A 20,486-nucleotide genomic window follows, 5' to 3' on the forward strand; every position below is an offset into this window, starting at 1 on the left:
TCTTAACTCAACAATTTAGTATAAGGTTTAATTACTCTGTTGGTCCTTATAGTTTTACAAAATTTTCAATTAAGTTTCTATACTTTTTTTTTCTTTTAATTGGGTCCTGAACCAATTTTTTTCAGTTAGGTCCCTGTTGGTAGTAATTGGCTTAATTATATAGGGACCCAACTAAAAAAAATTTGTATAGGGACTCAAATAAAAGGAAAAAAAGTGTAGGGACTCAATTAAAAAAAAATTTTGGTGCAGGGACCCAATTAAAAGGAAAAAAAGTATAGGGACCTAATTGAAAATTTTGCGAAACTATAGAGACCAACAGAGTAATTAAACCTTAGTATAAATTATATTTAAAAGTTTATTTGTCTTGTTATTTAATATTTTGTATAAATTTTATTTTGATATTTAAAATTTTATTTGCATTAATTGTCTACTATTTTTCAAATAGAAAAAATAATTAAAAAATGTGGCTATTAAAATCGACGGTAAAATTGTCGCTTTTTAAATTTAAAATAAACAAACGAAAACAAAATATAGACGACGAACTTGTCGGTATTTTAATAATTAAATCGACGGCTCTTTTGTCGATTTTATTGAATCAAATATCGATGAAAATGGTGTCGATTCTGTATAATAATATCCACCGCTCTTTTGTCGATTTTATTGAATCAAATATGGACGGAAACAATGTCGATTTTGTATAATAATATCGACGGCAAAACTATCGATTTTATTAAGCAAGAAAAATTCTCAAACTCATATTATAGACGGGAAGATTGTCGATTTTAATGAATTATTTTCGGCGGCCTAGTAAGCCGTCGATTTTATTAGAATTTTGAAAAATCGACAAGCTTAATAGCAACTTCATCCACTGTTAATTTTGCCGTCGATTTTAACGGTGTTTCTTGTAATGGATTGTTAGATCTACTCATATATTATGACCAACCCAATGGAATGTGGGTAAAATTAGTTTATTTAGGAGGAGCTTGATTTTTTATTGAGAAATTGCTTCCATGAAAATTTATATGCCATGTTCAAATTCCATCCCCTCTATACTTTCTATGTCTACTAGAAAATCTTCGAATTGAAGGATATAATGAGATTGAGTTTTATCAATTTAGATTCAATTTTCAAAAAATTATGTCAACTTTGAAAATACAGTTTCAAAAATTAGTACTGTGTTTAAATGTTCTTCTTTTAGATTTTTTATAATCAAAATATTTTCATGATATATTGTGATTTTTTTTTCAGAAACTACCACCCTTCCTGATAGGTCAATGCAATGTCATTGATGAGAATAAAGATCAATTTAATTTTTTGACATGGCTATTTTATATCTTGTAGCATTACACATAAATAGCGAATAATGAAACTTGTTTAGCAAGAGGATGATTTAAATTTTCACAAATTCTAAATATTTAAGGTATGCCATTATTTCAATTGGTTCTTGTTTCGAAAATGACTATAATATATTTGTGTCTAAGGTCTAGAATAGCTAATATATTATTTAAATATTTTAATTTTAATATTAGCATTTGAATAGATTAGTTTTAAAAAATTTTAAATTGTTACCTCATTTTATATATTATGGCTATTTTTTTAGATATGTTATTTTTAAATTTTTTTAATATAAAATTTCTTTTTTTCAGTTTGTAAATTTATTTTTATTGGTTTCCAGCAGTGGCGGAGCTTGAAGCAAAATTTTGGGGGGCTAAAATTTTAACATAAAAATTTAAGGTCAAACTCATCTGATGCAACTCTTTGAATTTTTGAAGGTTATATCTCACTTTTTTCGTGATTCATTAAAGTAGAAGAACTATTTACAGGTGTTGATATTGTAGAAGTTATATGTTTTCTTTCTTGAATATTAGTCTTTCTCTTAAAAAATGCATCAATTCTTTGATTTTTTTTATCATTATTTTATATAAAAATTTAAATATATATCCTGTAAAATATGTAAAAAAATTAAAAGGATAAATATTAAAATTTATAATATTTATTAATTTTTTTTATCAATTTATACAAATACAATAATATTAATACTTATTAAATATTCTAATATTTTTTATCATATAAAAAATTAAATTAAATAAACAGTAATATATAAAATAATAATAAATTAAATAAATAAAAATACCTAATTTTATATGAGAAGCAAAACGTATTTTTATAATGAGAAGCAAAGCAGCAAGAAAACTTTTTATTCTTATGAGAAGCAAAATAGCAAGATAACTTTTTAAAGAACTACTACTAATTTTTTTTTTAAAAAGTTTAGGGGGCATGACCCCATTGCCCTAGTTAAGTTCCACCACTGTTCCAGTATAACTAAGAAAAATTTCAATAATTAAGTTAAAAAATATTACTAATAGTAAATTGTACTTTTAAATTATTGATCTAACAAAAACTAAATCCTAAAAAATACTATTAGTTGTACCAAAAAAATTATTAACGTTGTAAACTTGTAATAAAATATCTATACATACAGAATAATTTAAAATAAGACAAATGCTTTAATTAATTATATGAAGTTATTGTGAATAAATAATAAAAAGTAATTTTATTTGTGTATAATTTTAAATTATTAATACATAAAAATAATTCTATAAAATATTAATAATTGCACTAAAAATTTTATTAAAGTATAAAAAAATACTGATCAAGTTAAAATTTAGTCATCCATAAATATATATTTATATATAAAAAATATAGATATAAAATATATGAAGTTAATAACTATAATTAGTGACTATAATAAATATATAATTAAATTAATTTTTAATTATTTTCATTGTTAATTTAGCATTAATAAAATTTTATTTTTTCTATTTTAAAGCAGATCAACCTTATCATTATTATTATTAAATAAGTTTATAATTATAATTGACAATACTTTACGTAATTATAATACTCTCCATAATAATAATTATTATTATTATTTTTATTATATTATTATTTGGATGAATTCATCATTATTTAAAAAAATTATCATATATTAATTAAATTATTCATATATCATGCATAATCAAAATTATTTATTTTATTATACATTTTAAAGTGACAATTAATTAGTCTAATTTTTTTATTAGACACAATCAATTAGCATACAAGTCCATATGTTTAATAATGACTTGTAAAAATTATTGTGATTCAATCATAACCTTTTTTACAAAGTGAAAGATTTTTTAATATTAATAAAAAACAATATATAATAATATATATATATATATATGTGTGTGTTTAATCAATTAGTATATTTTTATCGTTAATTGTTTTTTTTGTATTTTATTTTGTAATTGAATAAAAATTTTAATATAAATAATATTTAAATTTTATTTGATACGGGATCAAAAATATAATTTATGAATATACAATGATCAATGTTGCAGTTTAAACTAAAATTTGGAATGTTTACAAGAAAACATATACGCATATTTTCTTATAAAAATTAAGATATTAATTTATTGTATATATATATTTTTTTAATTAATCCAATTATTTTGTGAATTTTTTGTTTTATATTTTTATTTAGTATTTGCATAAATGAAAAAAAATAATGCATTAGGTTGAATTTATAAAAAAAAAAAAAAAAGAATTGTAGAAACTAGAAAGTGGAACATATAATTACACAAACGTCCAATTTCCACCAACTCCCTATCTTCTCTCCACAGTAATATATACCAACACCAACTAGCCTCCAACCCTTTCTTAAAACACCACAACACACACCATTTCCTCTCGTCAAATCGCATAACCATGGCTTTTCTTACTACGATCATACCCCTCTCCCTCTTAGCACTTCTTTTCTACAAGCTCTACTTCAGGCTAAGGTTTAAGCTCCCACCGGGCCCACGTCCGTGGCCAGTTGTCGGAAACCTCTACGACATAAAGCCCGTGAGGTTCCGATGCTTCGCGGAGTGGGCCCAGTCCTACGGCCCAATTATCTCGGTGTGGTTTGGATCGACTTTGAATGTAATTGTTTCGAACTCTGAGCTGGCAAAGGAGGTGCTGAAGGAGCATGATCAGCAGCTGGCCGACCGCCATAGGAGCCGGTCGGCGGCGAAGTTTAGCCGGGACGGGAAGGACCTCATTTGGGCCGACTATGGGCCACACTATGTGAAGGTGAGGAAGGTTTGCACTCTTGAGCTCTTCTCCCCAAAGAGGCTTGAGTCTTTGAGGCCTATAAGAGAAGATGAGGTCACTGCCATGGTTGAATCCATTTTCAATGACTGCATCAATCCTGGTATGTTTCATGTTTTATTATCATTTATTAACATGAATTTATTGTTCTGAGATTTTTTTTTCCTTGGAAGGGAAGGGGGCTGGGGAGGGGCGAGGAATTTAATTTTCTGATATTTGATTTTCGTTTTCTTTCTTTTCTGAGAAGTTAATGTGGGTAGTTTTTTTTTTTTTTTTGGTGACTAATGTGGGTAGTTTGAAGTTTGAACACATTAAATTTTATTTACTTGCAATTAATAAATTATAAATGTTTATATTCTTGGAGTGCTTTGTGATTTGAGTACTCTTTGAAGAGAATTAGACAGAATGATAAATTTTAAGGAGTCAATAACAAAATAATTCAAAATGATTTTATTCAATTTAATATTTATCATTTCATATCTGTAATATTTATAATTATGAATTTATTATATTTAACATTATTTAATTATTTAAAAGTAATTAAAAATATAAAATAACATAAGTGATAATATAAAAAAAAGTAAAATAAAATAATTTAAAATTATTTAAACTTATTTTTTATTTTTTTCAAATATTTTTATAAAGGAATATTTGTGTGTAATAATTAAATGGTTTGAAAAAAAAAAGTGAGAATTAGGCGTATTTGTGTGTAATAATTTCTCTGCCTCGTTGTTTTGGGTTTCTTCGGCACTACTGCTACTCGGTTTTGCTTTCCTAAGTGTTGGGATAATTTGACTTTTCTTTTTTATTAATAATAACATATACTATACCATAATATGCTACACAGTGCATTATTTAAATAAAATATTTTTTATTTATTAATAAATTTGCTTTGCAAGCTTATGCAAAGTGGGCGGCAACACATTTAATTTTGAGTTGAAGTCTGCTAGTTAGTTCCACCGGTTGAGAACATTTTAATTGAAATAGAAATTTGTGTTATAAATTTCAAAATAAAAAGATATAATTAGTATATTAAAATCAATCACCAATAACTATTATATATTTTATATAAATATATATCTTTTAATTTATTTATAATTATATTTTATATTTTAATATATATTTTATATTAATAATTAATTTTTTTATTAATTTTAGTATATATTTAATATTGTGTCTTAAAATAGAGTCCAGAAAATTTAGCTTGTTCATTTGGCGTGGTCTCTATTATATATGACTTAAGCTTAGTTTAATAATTTTTTAAAGAGGTGTTTGTGATATTTTATTTTGTATTCGGTAAATAAAAATGCTTGTATATTTATGTTTGTTTTTTTTTTAAATTAAGAATGTTTTTAAAAGTATTTAAAGAAAATTTTTTTAAAATTAACTTATACTTATCAAAATTAAAAAATCTAATATCACTTTATACATTAATTAATATCTAAATTTAATTCTTACATTAATATTTATTAAAATATTTTTAAATTGTAAAAATTATTTTATCAAACATATTTATTATTATTTATATTTATTAAAAATTATTTTTAATTTAATTTACCAAACACAAATGCTATAACTTTTGAAAAGCTAATTTTTAAAATTTAATTTTTATAAATTATTTTTAAAACGTAAAAATTTTCCGAAACTAAACGGGTATAAGTAGTATTTTAGAAGTTAGAACTAATAAGGTAGGGCCTTGACCAGTCATAGGAATTAGGAACAATGAATAATTAAATAGTAAATAAAGTTTATGATTTTGTATGAGTGTAGGACCATATATATTCGTAGTAGGGGGTTGGTGTACCAAATTCACCCACTGATTATTTCCTTATTTCTTTTTCTCTTTTAACTAAAAATTTCTATGTAACTGAGTACCGAACGTAGAACTAATTATTTTTTATATGCTAATTACAGTTGTGTAATATATATAATAAAGTTTTGGGTGTGTAATACTTAATTATGGGACTCATAATTGATTTTAAAGAAATCGTTAGTGTCGATTTGTTTAAAATCGTTACCAACGATTTGAGTGAAGAGGAACAATAATTAAAAAGCTTTGGATTAACAATCAATGGTTATAATCAACTTAAAAAATGAGAGTAACGATTTCATGGTTGTAGAAATTTTAAAAAAAAAAATTTGTCTTACTTAAAATCGTTAATCTCATTTTCACAATTTTTTGTCTTTTTCTGAAATCGTAAGTCATGATTTTTTATGGTATTGAAAATCCCCATATCAATGTATTACACCAAATTAGTATAATATTAATGTATTACATTCCTTCGATTGTAATATCAAAAAAATTAGCCCGTAGAACGTAAGCCACACTGCCACAATTTCATATATATATATATCGTTTCTGTTTTGAAAGAAAATTGTTGAAGTGGGATAATTTTATTGTTAGCCTTTCTAATAATTTTCACCTTGTAGACACATTTTCTTCCGACAAGAACTATCATCAAATTAGTTTTCACAGACCAGGCATTATTAACAGTGAACTATGAAAGTATGAATAATTCAATTTGAGAATGAAAAAATTATTGAAATTCTTTATTGAAAAAAACAATAACTAATGAAGTGGTTGGCTGTGGTTGGTGAACTATGACTGAAAACTTTGCTGGACTTTTTTTATTGTGTGTGAAAGCTCCTTTAGCGCTCTAATGTCTTTCTCCCATACCTAAACACTGCAACTATTAGATGCTCCTTCCCAACCACAAGTTCCACTGGCCTTCTACCTAGCTTTTCGGCATTTTTAGCAAAAAGAGCTTCACACATAAAGGCTCACACAACGAATCAGTTATTCCTTATGACCCTATTTTGGTTTTTTCTTTTTATCTTCCTATATATATGGTTTTTTTTTTAACAAGGACCCCAAACAGCAAAAAAGAAAAACAAAGGAAAGTCTAGAAAGAGTCTCTTGTCCTAACAATACCCATACAACCAGAAATAAGAGAATAAACTATAGTAGGAGAAGGGGTATCATATATATGAATTTCTAACGGTAGACTCTGACTCTACTTAGCTAGACAATCAGCCACCAAATTTGCTTCCCAAAAGTTGTGACGCCAATTAATCTTCTATATGCGGTGAGACAAAACAAAGATATCTTGGATGAGGGGGAAATAGGGGGGAGTGGATCCTCTCCCGTGAATAAAAAACTGGATGGTGTGCAGTGTTTAATCTAACCATTCACTACATTCTCTCTCTTATTTATTTCTGGTCCCACTATTAAAATCAAAGGTGAGAGATTGCACTGTATTTTGTCAAGTGTTGAAAAAACTGGAGAGGATCCATTTCCGAAACAGGGAGTGATTAGACGGACACCTATTCTTAATCATGTTGATTATAGGAACAACTAAAGTACCAAAATTAACCCTAAAAAATTAATACATTGACAAAATTAATTATAAAAAAAAGTAAAATTAACTCGTAACAAACGCTGACCAAAACTGACTAATCATTAAGACGACGTTAATGATTTATCCTACATCTAATGTTAATAATTAGATAGTTTTGACAAGCGGAAAACATCGTTCATGATTATAAGTTAGTTTTATATCTTTTCATTATTAGTTGTCTATCATTTGAAGCCCAAATAAAATTACTAGTATGATATCACAAGTCCATAACTATATTGGGTAGTAGTACTGGTAATAACTTTCTCTGGTTTGCCATAAATTATACTTGTAACCATAAAATCAATATCTTCATTATAATAAACATTTTTATTTGTTGGTATCTTCCAATTTTTCAGAATTGGAAAGGTTTGGACAATTTTTTTTTAACATAAGTGGTTGCACACTTTTTCTTTTTCGTTTTGATCAGAAAACTTAGGAAAAAGTTTTTTGGTGAAGAAATACTTGGGAGCCGTGGCATTCAACAACATCACTAGGCTAGCATTTGGCAAAAGATTTGTGAACTCAGAAGGTATAATGGATGAGCAAGGAGTAGAATTCAAGGCTGTAGTGGCAAATGGATTGAAGCTAGGAGCATCTCTGGCCATGGCCGAGCACATTCCGTGGCTGCGATGGATGTTCCCACTCGAAGAGGAGGCTTTCGCCAAGCACGGTGCTCACCGCGACAAACTCACCAGAGCCATCATGGAAGAGCACACTCAAGAGCGGCTGAAATCCGGTGCCAAGCAACATTTTGTTGATGCCCTCCTCACATTGCAAGAAAAATATGACCTTAGTGAAGACACCATCATTGGTCTACTTTGGGTATGTTCTACTCACTAGTTACCATACAGTTTCGGATCCAATGTATTCATAATGCTTAATTAAATCATGTAAATTGCATGTAAGTCCATCATGCACAAATTCTCAACATTGATCAGTTTATCTAATCAACAATACTGAGAACGTGTCATGATGCAATGTGCAATTTACTTCTATAAGAGTATCAAGAGAACTCTTTAATTTTTAATTATTTTATTTTATTTTTGAAGGATATATGTGTAAAAAAAGGAGTGAAAAAAATTGATGATATTTCATTTACCTACCTTAAAGTATTAGCAACTATTTTGGTGCTTGCTTTCTTTTTCTTTTATTCTATTTCACCTACCAAAACCATAATTGACATATTTGTCTTCATTCTTTTTTTTGGTAATACATATATTGACTTCATTACTTATATAGGACATGATTACTGCTGGCATGGACACAACAGCAATATCAGTTGAGTGGGCCATGGCTGAACTAATCAAGAACCCAAGAGTCCAACAGAAAGCCCAAGAGGAGCTAGACAGGGTGATTGGGCTTGAAAGGATAATGACAGAATTAGATTTCTCAAGCCTCCCATACCTCCAATGCGTGGCAAAGGAAGCCCTAAGGCTCCACCCACCAACCCCACTAATGCTCCCACACAGGGCCAATTCCAACGTCAAAGTTGGTGGCTATGACATACCAAAAGGCTCCAACGTGCACGTGAACGTGTGGGCCGTGGCACGTGACCCAGCTGTATGGAAAAACCCACTGGAGTTCAGGCCTGAGAGGTTCCTTGAGGAGGATGTGGACATGAAGGGACATGATTTTAGGCTGCTCCCCTTTGGTGCTGGACGTAGGGTATGCCCCGGTGCACAACTTGGGATCAATTTGGTGACGTCAATGTTGGGTCATCTTTTGCATCATTTTAGTTGGGCCCCACCTGAGGGAACGAGGCCCGAGGAGATTGACATGTCGGAGAATCCTGGGTTGGTCACTTACATGAGTGCACCACTTCAGGCTGTGCCAACTCCTAGGTTGCCCTCACATTTGTACAAACGTGTGCCTGCTGATATTTAATATTTTCTAATCCATAAATATTTTGTTTACTCATTTTCACCTTTGAGTACAAATAAGACAAGTTTTTCCCTTTTGTTGCTTTTGGAACTTCTCCTCCTTCTTGTTGTTGGTAGTAGTATGTTTTGCTATTATGTCTTTGTAACTATCATTGAAATTACAATGAGAAACCTAAGGATTTTATGTATTTTACATTGACACCTTCAAACTCAACAAAGTTTGTCCCATTCAGGTTTTGGAATGAAATTCCTACTTAAGAGAAATATATAGTTTTTAATTTAGCATGAAATATAGTTAAACAGGAAGAGAATTGAAGTGAAGTAGCTCTAAGCATCTTGTTCTTGGTATTTGAAAGCGAGGGTTGTATATCTAATTCTTTGCATGCTTAATGCATTCTCTTTCCAAGTTATATCTTTTCATATGAGTTGAGTAAACACTCTCCTTCTTGTCCAATCATACTACCTATACCTATATATAGTACATGAAAAACGAAAGTGATGCATCATCCTCTCATGCTTCCTATTAACATGTCTATGCTATGCTAAGAGAAAGTAAAGCACAACTGCACAAGAAGCACTTCAAATATAGATAGGCAGAATCCTTTCTAAATTTGTAAAGCAAAATCCAATTACTTGTATTTTTATCACTTCACATAACTTGTCACACAGTTTGTTATTACTGAAGAATAAACATATTAACATGTAGTAAGAGCAAACGCAGAATAAATTTACAAGGCAAGCCACATTATGCATTTATTATTTACATCAAAGTATTAAAGGCATGTTTTATATGTATTAACTAGTTCCTATAATGTATAATACACTACACACAACACATTTCGTCCTAGTGGTAAGAGAAGTGTCACTCCATTTACATAAATTAAACGAAGATAGCTACTGAATTCAGGGAGAATCTTGTTTCATCCAGCTTACATAAAACCTTCCACCAACTTTCTTATTTAATTCAACCACAAACCTCTCTTCTTTCATCCCCCTTCTTAACTTCAGAAGCAAGTTTAATTTCACATAATCTTCAACTACCTGAAATTTTAGCCAAAAGAAGCATGCCAATTGAAGAAAGAGATAACAGAAGACTAGAAATGCAAAAGAAACAAATCCAAAGCAAGAACTGAGGAAAAAGCAGATCATATGGAAGCATGTGATGAGTATTTTGCTAATAGGACTCCTCACCTTGGCTCTGGCCAGAACAATCTCCAGAAGTTCATATGGAGACAAAGAGTTGGATCTTAGCGCAATGGACTTTACAGCATAACTGGCTGCGTCTATGATCTCAGGATCAAGAGTTGGCACTTCATGCCATCCCAGTTTGTGTCCTGATTTAAGAGTAATATCATTTTCTTAGAAATAACACTGATATTTAAATAGGAGAGAAAAAAAATGTTAATAAATAAAGTAGGAAGAGATCCAAGTTTTAATGTAACAACTATGATCCCAACTGTACAAGCAGCGGCAGGACTAGACAAAAATTCTATGGGCAAAAAACATACTCTTTTTCGGCGGATGGTTCTCGCCTTCTCGGAAGGTTTTCACGTTTCTCTGAGATTGTAAGGATATAAAAACTATCCCTGAAGTGATCTTGATTGTTTCTACAACATTTAAACTATTGTCATGGAATTTATTGCCCAAAATTGAAAATTCCATTCCATACAGCATCTTAGTTCTTATGATTGCGATAATTTTTTCCTTAAACTCTAGTAGCACCAATCTATCACAAACAACACATAAAACTACAAATAAATGGTCCAGATGAATTAAATAAGTTACTTTTTCAATAATGACAACACAACCCGCTTATTTTTCTCTTGCCAACTAGGTGCCAAATCCAATGTTTACTGTTATTGAGTCAAGTAATAATAACAAGAGTGCCAAAATAAGGTTAAACATTTATGCAGATAATGACTTAAAAATTATATAATGTGCTAAAAGGTTAGTTACACACTACTATTATGCACCTCCATGCATATAAGCTTTTCTGGGTTCATCTATCCAATGTAGAAAGGATAAATTCACAGCCATGGTAAGGTCAATGTCAGTATCCATATCTTTTCAACAATTAGAAGAAAACGTACTCTCCACCTCTTGAATATTTAAATCATACAAACAACGAAACTGCTAACAGCTAATTCTTGTGTCATCAATAAAGCGGGAGGAACAGATGATAAATGAAACATTCTTTATGGGAATTCATGAATAGATTTAAGGAATCTTTACCTTGCTGAACGCCAAGGTCTGAACCCTTAAAGGGAGTGATAGCATGAATTTGCCTGAATTCCTGCAACTGCTTGAAGTTCATCCATGGCTTCACCCAAATTTTGGCTTCATATAACTTCTTCTTTCCTCCATCAATTGCTTCAAGCGTAAGAAAATATATCTTACCCGCTACTACCTGCTCTTTTGCCTTCAATACCTTTGCAAACTCAAGAAGGCCATTCTGCATGAAAGAGAAATAACTCAATATAGCTAAAGATTCGGACTTTGATTAAATAATTTGCATGGGAAGAGCGAAACATGGTTAGAATGGCCAAGTTAAGAAAATTCCTTTATAGGTTGATTTGGTTGGAATCAAGAAACCTATTTTCTAAATTTGTTCCCTGTTTTCAACCAACTTTTTTCCTTTACAAAAATCTGATAAACATAAACCCAAACAAGCGGTAATGATTTCCATGGTTCCTTTCTCTCTAATAAAATTGAGTAAAAAGTTAAAACAACTATTCAACTAAGATTTGTCCCATTTGGGAAGCAAGTACACAAGTAGTTAATTGTTTAAGTTATAGTTCTATGGAACACAATACGGTTTGCTAGGGGATGGGTACGCAGTGGGCCACGTTTAAAATATTTATGTGAAAAATATAATTATGGCATTCTGGTATGCAGATGAATTGCGAATTAGTATGCGAAATTGGTAATTCATGTAACTCTGGTTTAAGCAACCCAATTGAAAACTCCCAAGATCAAATAGCAGGGTTAAGTGGTTAAGTGAAAGACACCACTTATCTAGACGACCAGTGACCAAACGATGAACTTCCACAAAATCCCTAGAAATTAAGCACGAATATTGGGAAAATGAAGAAAGGAATCAAATCCACAGGTCAATAAAGTTCAACCTTTAACACACATGAAGGAAATCAATTAGACAGGTGAATACCTCTTTGTTGTTGTGTTCTTGAATTGCGAAACGAGCGAGGCTTTCGATTTCAGCGTGGTTCGAAACGGCGTCGTGGTGGGAGTCACGAAGCCCTCCGAGCTTCATACGAATGATGTTGTCGTGGTGCTCTTCCACCATGCGAGATCCCAAGACGCAGAGCCCAGAAAGCGCAAGGAGAAGAGAAAGCAAAGTCACAAGAGAGAACGCACCAAGCTTCATCGTCTTCAACGAATTCTGCAACGAACAAATGGTGAATGAATTTTAGTTGCTTAGTTAGTTAGTTGGTGCCTCTCTCCTTTTTTGTTTGTTTGTTTGTTTTTTGGTATAGTTGGTGACTGTCATCGTCTGTGCAAACTGCAAAGTGCGAACAAATTCTATTAAGGCCCCCACGGCCCCACCCAATTTTTGGAGACCCACACTTTATCGGTGCCTATTAAGGCGAGAAAACGTAGCCTTTTGTGTAGTAACTACTAACAACGGCACCACTTCCTTCGAAAATAATGATACATTTGTCTGAGAGTGTATTTTTAATACTTTAATTATTTTGTAATAGAATTAAAGATTTAGTTAACACGAGTCTTAAGGGTATATAATAAATTTATTATTAATAAAAAATTTTTAATATTTTTATTTAATAAAAACAAAATAAATATATTAAAAATTTAAATTTTTTTATATTTTTAATAATTTTTTTAAATTTATAAATTTAACAAGTGTTGTTAAAGTAGATAAACTCTAAAATTAATTAGAAATTTATTTCTGCAGCACGCTTATTATAAAAATTTGATTGAAAGTGACGAAAAAAAACAATTTGAGTATTGTTAACTCAGTTATTTATGATTTAAATTTTTAACATATATGTTATTTATGTATAACAAAAAAAAACTTAGTTACCAACCTAGTTTTTTATAGAATTTTTTTAAATAAATAAATTAAATATTTTATTTACGGATATAGATAATTTGTAGTATATTTATCAATTTGCATAGCTTAACTTATCTCGTTTACATTTGTAAATAAGATAAACATGTTTGTTGTTGCATCTATTACATTTGCACACGTGTTGTGAAACAGGGCTTATCTCATTTACAATGTAAACAAGTTAAGCAAGGCGTTTACAGCGTGACTGTTGTCACTTTCGAACCATTTTTTACTTCCAATGTATGATAATGACTGGGTACAACTGATAATTCTGGAATTAGTTGTAGGGCAAGCAGAAGATACTAAACTGAAACACCTACCGGAGTCTCTAGTACAAACTCCTCCTCATCATCACCTCAGAAGAACCATCATTATTGCTATCGGCAACATACTCCTCATTGGACTCCTCATCATCTACGTTCATGTCTACCACTTGACTAGTACAGTGCAACGGTAGTGGTGCAAGAGATGGGTCGTTCTGGACAAAATTCGAGTGGCCAAAACCACCACCACCAACATCACCAACCTCCATAAAAAACTCCATCACTTGTTTCGCTGTGAAATTCTTCCGTGGATATCAAACATGGGACGCACATGCTCATCGCTATCGAGCCAAAATAGGCAAAACTAAAAAATTCCGTTTTTCCATTAGTGCTATCAACCTACCCAACTTTTTCAACCTTTTTTGTCCTATTAGCATTGAGATTCGTCAACATTAGACTCTTTAGCTTAAACAAAGAATTTGTTCTCTGAATGCGCAACAGAATAGGATTTTCACACTTAAATATAACTTTATTGTCACTGTTTCTCATATCACAATTGAGATACAAACTTACAACAACATAGCCACTACCACTAGACATTTTTCCTAAATTCAGTAAAGAAAAAGGGAGGAGAAGAAATGATGAAATATTTTTGGAGAATACAAATAGTTGCAACTCCTTTTATAACTGCTCAAAATTTGTCGTACTTTATCCTGTGTATAGTGCAAATGTCATAAATTCTTTAATATCTCATTTAATTTACACTTTAAACGAGATACATGTTGATCGTTTTCTTTCATGTATCACGTGTACAAATGTGATACATGCAATGACAAACATGTCTTATCTCGTTTACAGTATAAACAAGATATACACAAACTTATCTCATTTATACTGTAAACGAAATAAGTTAAACAATATAAATTAATAAATATACTACAAATTATTTATATCCGTAAATAAAATATTTAATTTATTTATGAAAAAATCTATTTTTTAAATATAAAAATAACAATGAAATTTCATAAACAATATTCTTCTCCACCCTTATCCTCATTAAAGAAAATGCCTTTCATTTTCTTCTATATTTTTAGAAAAGACATATATCTGTTGTGGATTCCTATCAATTTATCCATGTAGAAATGATGGATATATTAAAAGAAAATTTTGTTAAGAATCTATAAAAAAAAATACAATATACATAACATAAATTAATCTATATTGTAAACTAAAAATTCATAATCTCTTCGGTAAAAGAACAACACAATGAAAAAAGCATAGCACAAAATTCATCTCCAGGCGTAGCATGATGGCATTCCAATTAGAGTATGATTTCTAATTCTAGTCTTAGGTTTATAAACATATAGAAATTAATGAAAATTTGATCATTTCAAATATCAAGGATAGTTAACAGATCTGTTTGTAAGATTATTTTTCTTTTGTTTTTGTCATTATTTATTCGTGGGATAGGTCTCTATTTGTATGAGAATTTTGTGGATATTTGTTTTTATCCTATAACAAATAATCTGGCATAAATATATTTTGATAAAAATTTTATTATTTTTATTTATATAAAATACATGTTAAAATACGAAATATACATAAAAAAATTATGTAAAGCAATATTATATATATATATAATAAAAAACTTAGGAGAGTTATAGCCGACAAAGTTTTTTTCTCCATTGTTTATTTTACTCAAAAATCATATATAAAAAAGGAGATCATCGACTCTAAAAAATAGCACCATTCTCTATTGTTGTATTAAAAAACAATTATCTGATTTGGTCAATGAGAGCGGATATTGTTACTTGTGCCCACTCCGACTCCCAATTTCACTCCCCTTTGTATTATTATTATTATTATTATTCAACCTACTTCATCTATCTCAAGACCATGCTTTTTCTTCATAATCTATAATCATTAGGGATGAAAACAGGTCACTCTTTATTCTTAACAAATTAAATTTATCAGGTAGTTAATTGATCTAAATTTAGTTTAAGTTTGTTATAAACCCTTTTTTTAAATATTAAATTTGGTTTGAACCTGATCTAACTTAAAACTTGTTAAAAGACTTCACAGTTTTTTTTATAAAAATAAAAATATTTAAAATTTTTTTAAAAAATTATTTTTAATAAAAATATTTATATGTAATATATCATATAATCATATTTAATATTTATAAAATTTTTTAAATGATTTAAATATAATAAATTTAAAATATATAATAATTTTGTTAATAATAAAATTATTTATGTATTTAATTATGTTTTAAGAGGTTCAGAAAAATTTCACAGACTAATAAAATTAATTAATGAATTTAGATCTAATCTATTAATATACTAAAATTTTTATAAGAGTCTAAATCTATGATTATTGTATAATAGGTCAGACCAAATACAGACCCCTAACAAGTCAGACTACAAACTCTTGACAAGCTACCTAACTTATTTTCATCCCTAATATTCATCCACTTCTGCAAATCTCCTTACAATCTTTTCCAACAAATAGAACTAGTTAAGTTTGATGGATCGTCCTATCGACGAGATCTTTCCGCGCTTTTTCCCTTACCTCCAGTTGAGAACGTAATATAATAACAACGTCATTGCCGCGACTGCTACCATTTTGAATTTTCATGGTAATTCTTAATTGAGGTATTGCACACTAAACTACTGTTACGGACCATCAAAGTCTAGCCCAACTAGTCGCCGGAAACGACCAGCATCTCCCACGTGGACAGGGGCAGCTCGCGAATACCCTGGCCAGTGGGCTAGGTCATCTTTTGGGCCCATCCAACACCATATATAAGGGGAGAGGTCAGCTCTCCCCTCGAGGTACGTCACATCTTTACCTAATTCGGCCATCCTTTGGTACAGACTCTGACTTGATCGTCGGAGTGTCCTTGTAGGTGGCCACCCCCCCTCCGCGTTTCGTTCAACCTTCGGCATCGCCAGCACACCTCAACCCTCACTCCACGTCCGCTCAGGGTCTCTCCCTCTCTCTTACTCATCACCATCCGATTACCCGAGAACATCAGGTAACGAACATTGACGCCGTCTGTGGGGAACCCGACGCAGACATGGAGCGACCCATCACTTCGGAGGAGCTCCGTGAAGGAGGCGGGGCCCGCTTGAGCAGGACAAGTTTGATAGCCCGCGCTACCGAACAGCCGAGATCCTCTGTTCAACCCAACCAACAAATGTACACCAAGACACCCGAAAGGCGTCCCTTCGGGGGGACGGGAGCTGACAGCGCCAAGATCATGCAAGAACTCAGGCATAGAGTACAAAATCTTGAGCGGGAGCTGGCGGCAAGGGACCGATCCCACGAAGACGTTAGCCACTCGCATGGCGATGACAGCCGGTCCCACGCCTGCACCCGATCCTCCTCCCGAGCACACAACAGCTAGGGAAGAAGCCTAACAAGGCACGAAGAGGTGCACACACAAGAAACTTCCCGACCTACCCAAGGCGAGTCGGAAAGCCACTGGGAATCCACGAAAAGGAAACCCAGGAGACAACAAGATCCCATTATCATGGGAGCCACCCCCTTTCACCCCTCAATCCTCAATGTCTGGCTCCCGAGAAACTTCGTCAAGCCAACGGACATGAGGTACGATGGGACCAAGGACCCCCAGGAGCATATCACAGCTTTTGAAGTAAGGATGAACTTGGAAGGGGTAGGTGATGCGGTCAGATGCCGGGCATTCCCCGTAACACTGGCCGGTCCAGCAATTCGATAGTTCAACGCCTTCCCACAAGAGTCCATTACAACTTTCATAGACATATCTCGAAGCTTTCTAGCTCGGTTCACGACGCGCATAGGCAAAGTAAAACACCCAATCAACTTGGTGGGAGTTACCCAAAAACCCAGGGAGCCGACTAGGAAGTTTCTAGATAGATTCAACGACGAGTGTTTGGAGATCGACGGCCTCACGGACTCAGTCGCTAGTCTATGCCTAACAAATAGCTTGCTAAATGAAGACTTTAGGAAGCACCTCACAACCAAGCCTGTATGGACCATGCAGGAAATTCAAAGCGTGGCCAAGGAATACATCAACGACGAAGAGGTCAGCCAGGTTGTCGCAGCCAACAAACGGCAGATCCCTAGCTCGTCAGCCTGGCAAGCCCCTCAAGTCAACAGGTACAAAGAAGATCCCAGGGACGACACCTGAAAGAGTGAAACTCTCGCGCGATCTAGAATTTTCACAAATAAATTCGTGTTGTAAGTATAACTTCTAGACCGACAAGAATTCATTTCTTACAAAAGTTTTTAGTTGTCACTTAAGCAAACCCAATAAAAATTTATAACCGAAGTATTTAAACCTCGGGTCGTCTTCTCAAGGAATTACAGGGAAGTATGACTTATTATTAGCTATGAAAAAGGTAGAATTTTGGATTTTTGAAATAGGGAATAAGTAATTTGAATGGCAAGAAAAAGAAATAAATAATTATAAAGTAAACTCTTGGCAAGGTATGAGAATTAGAAGTCCTATCCTAGTTATCATTATTAATGGTGATGAGAATTATATTTTACTTCCCACTAAGTTAACCTTTGCTAAACAAAGGAAGGTCAAGTGGACTAATCAATTTTGATCCTCAGGTCCTAGTCAATTCCTAAGGAAAGAATAGAGTTATTGGAATCTAAATCAATTAGCAAAAATAACAATTATCAATCACAATGAGTTTGATAACTCAAGAGTCTCCAATTAATCAATTAAAGCCAAGAATATAAAAGGCTAAATAAAAATCATAAATCTGAAATACCTCAATTGCATTAATAATAGAAAATCAATCTAAACATAAAGAGTTCATAAACTAAATTGATAAAATAAATAAAAGAAACGTTGAACCTGTAATGAAGATAAATCAGTCCTAAAATTGAGAGAAATCCTAATCCTAATCCTAAGAGAGAGGAGAGAACCTCTCTCTCTAAAAACTACATCTAAATTATGAAAAGTGAATAATGGAAGACATGTTGTTGAATGGATGCATTCTCCCACTTTATAGCCTCTAATCTAAGTTTTCTGGGCCGAAAAATGGGTCAAAAATAGACTAGAAATCTACGTACAGGTTGCGGAAAAGTGACGCGAAAGCGTCGTCCACGCGTTTGCGCGGATTGGGTTTTCGCCAGGTCACGCGTCCGCGTTATCCATGTGTTCGCGTCGCTTGGCTTTGGGACAGCTATGGCAAATTATATATCGTTGTGAAGCCCCGGATGTTAGCTTTCCAACGCAACTAGAATCGCATCATTTGGACCTCTGTAGCTCAAGTTATGGTCAATTTAGTACCAAGAGGTCAGGCTGGACAGCTTTAGCAGTTCCTTCAGATTCTTGTATTCCTTCCACTTTTGCATGCTTCCTTTCCATCCTCTAAGTCATTCCTTCCCTATAAACTCTGAAATCACTTAACACACATATCAAGCATCTAATGGTAATGAGAGAGGATTAATATTAGCAAATATAAGGCCAAAGAAGCATGTTTTCAATCATAGCACAAAATCAGGAAGGAGAATGTAAAACCATGCAAATAGTATGAATAAGTGTATGAAAGATTGATAAAATCCACTCAATTGAGCACAAGATAAACCATAAAATAGTGGTTTATCAATCTCCCCACACTTAAACATTAGCATGTCCTCATGCTAAGCTTAAGAGAACTAAAAGAGTGAAGGGGAATGGTAGAATGTATGAAATGCAACCTATGAATGCAACTAAATGCAAAAATACTTCTACCTACTTGGTTAAAAGTAAACAATTCCTTCAAGAACAAATATGAACTGGATTTCACTAATTCAAATCACAAAATAAAGTACAAGTGAACTTGCAGAAGAAAATAGCTCGTGAAAGCCGGGAATAAGGAATCGAGCATCGAACCCTCACTGGAAGTGTATACACTCTAATTACTCAGGTGTTTAAGGTCAATCACTCTACTCTTCCCTAGTCATGCTTTCTCAACCTTGTTCTTCATCTAACCAATCAACAAATATTTAGTATACCAATGCAAACATCATGAGGTCTTTTCAGGGTTGTAATGTGGCTGAGGTAAAGGTAAGGATATATATATATATAAGGCTAAGTGAGCTAACAAAGTGAATCCTTGATTAATCTAAGATCTCACCTAACATATACATACTTTATATAATTTAAAATGCTTTACCTAACTACCCAAATTTTTTCCACTTTTGTATTACATGCTCATGTATCAAACTTATTTTTGAATTTTGTCCCATGTGCATTGATTCTTTTTATTTTGCATTTGGGGTAATATTATTTTTCTCTTTTTTTTTTCAATGCACATGGTAATTTAATTATTTTGATTTCACATGAGCATGCTTCCCAAATTTTCAAATAACTTATTCAATTTAATTTCCTTTTTTTTCTATCATCCCATGTTCCCATAAAATTCTCCATACTTAAATTATACACAATATTTATCTTAAGCTAACCAAAGATTCAACTTGGGATTTTTATTTTAGTTTTCTGCTTAAGGCTAGTAATGTGGTTATGGAATAGAGGGGGTTAAAAAGCTCAAAGTGGCTAACAAGGGTGACATAAAAGGGTAGGCTTATTTGGGATAAGTGAGTGAAAATAAGTAATGGCCTCAATCATATGCAAGCATGTAAATACACTAAATAATGGACATATAGAGTGGAACAAAGTAAAGATTGCAATTATAGAGAAGAAAACACACAAGAATAAAATATTTATGGTTAACTAATGTAA

At 31.8% G+C, this 20,486-nt stretch overlaps 2 protein-coding genes across 3 annotated transcripts; one reads left to right on the forward strand and one right to left on the reverse strand.

Moving 5' to 3' along the window:
• The first annotated feature begins 3,653 nt into the window (after positions 1-3,653).
• Positions 3,654-9,659, forward strand: LOC112754637 (cytochrome P450 98A2). The gene is made up of 3 exons (XM_025802333.3): positions 3,654-4,237; positions 7,960-8,354; positions 8,772-9,659. Exons 1-3 carry the CDS (start codon positions 3,751-3,753, stop codon positions 9,414-9,416), a joined length of 1,527 nt encoding a protein of 508 aa, XP_025658118.1. The 5' UTR covers positions 3,654-3,750; the 3' UTR covers positions 9,417-9,659.
• A 480-nt stretch (positions 9,660-10,139) lies between these two features.
• LOC112754638 (cysteine proteinase inhibitor 12) lies at positions 10,140-13,021 on the reverse strand. Of its 2 annotated transcripts, XM_025802334.3 has the most exons (5): positions 12,579-12,974; positions 11,645-11,864; positions 10,921-11,019; positions 10,604-10,746; positions 10,140-10,453 (listed from the first exon to the last, which is right to left on the reverse strand). In XM_025802334.3, the coding sequence occupies exons 1-5, from the start codon at positions 12,795-12,797 to the stop codon at positions 10,316-10,318; spliced, it is 819 nt and encodes a 272-aa protein (XP_025658119.1). In that variant the 5' UTR covers positions 12,798-12,974; the 3' UTR covers positions 10,140-10,315. The 2 variants fall into 2 exon arrangements, with proteins under 2 accessions (XP_025658119.1, XP_025658120.1); XM_025802335.3 differs by lacking the exon at positions 10,921-11,019 and having other exon boundaries at positions 12,579-13,021.
• Between the last annotated feature and the right edge of the window lie 7,465 nt (positions 13,022-20,486).

This window comes from Arachis hypogaea, chromosome 16 (genome assembly GCF_003086295.3).
Source record: "Arachis hypogaea cultivar Tifrunner chromosome 16, arahy.Tifrunner.gnm2.J5K5, whole genome shotgun sequence".
Taxonomy (NCBI): Eukaryota; Viridiplantae; Streptophyta; class Magnoliopsida; order Fabales; family Fabaceae; genus Arachis; species Arachis hypogaea.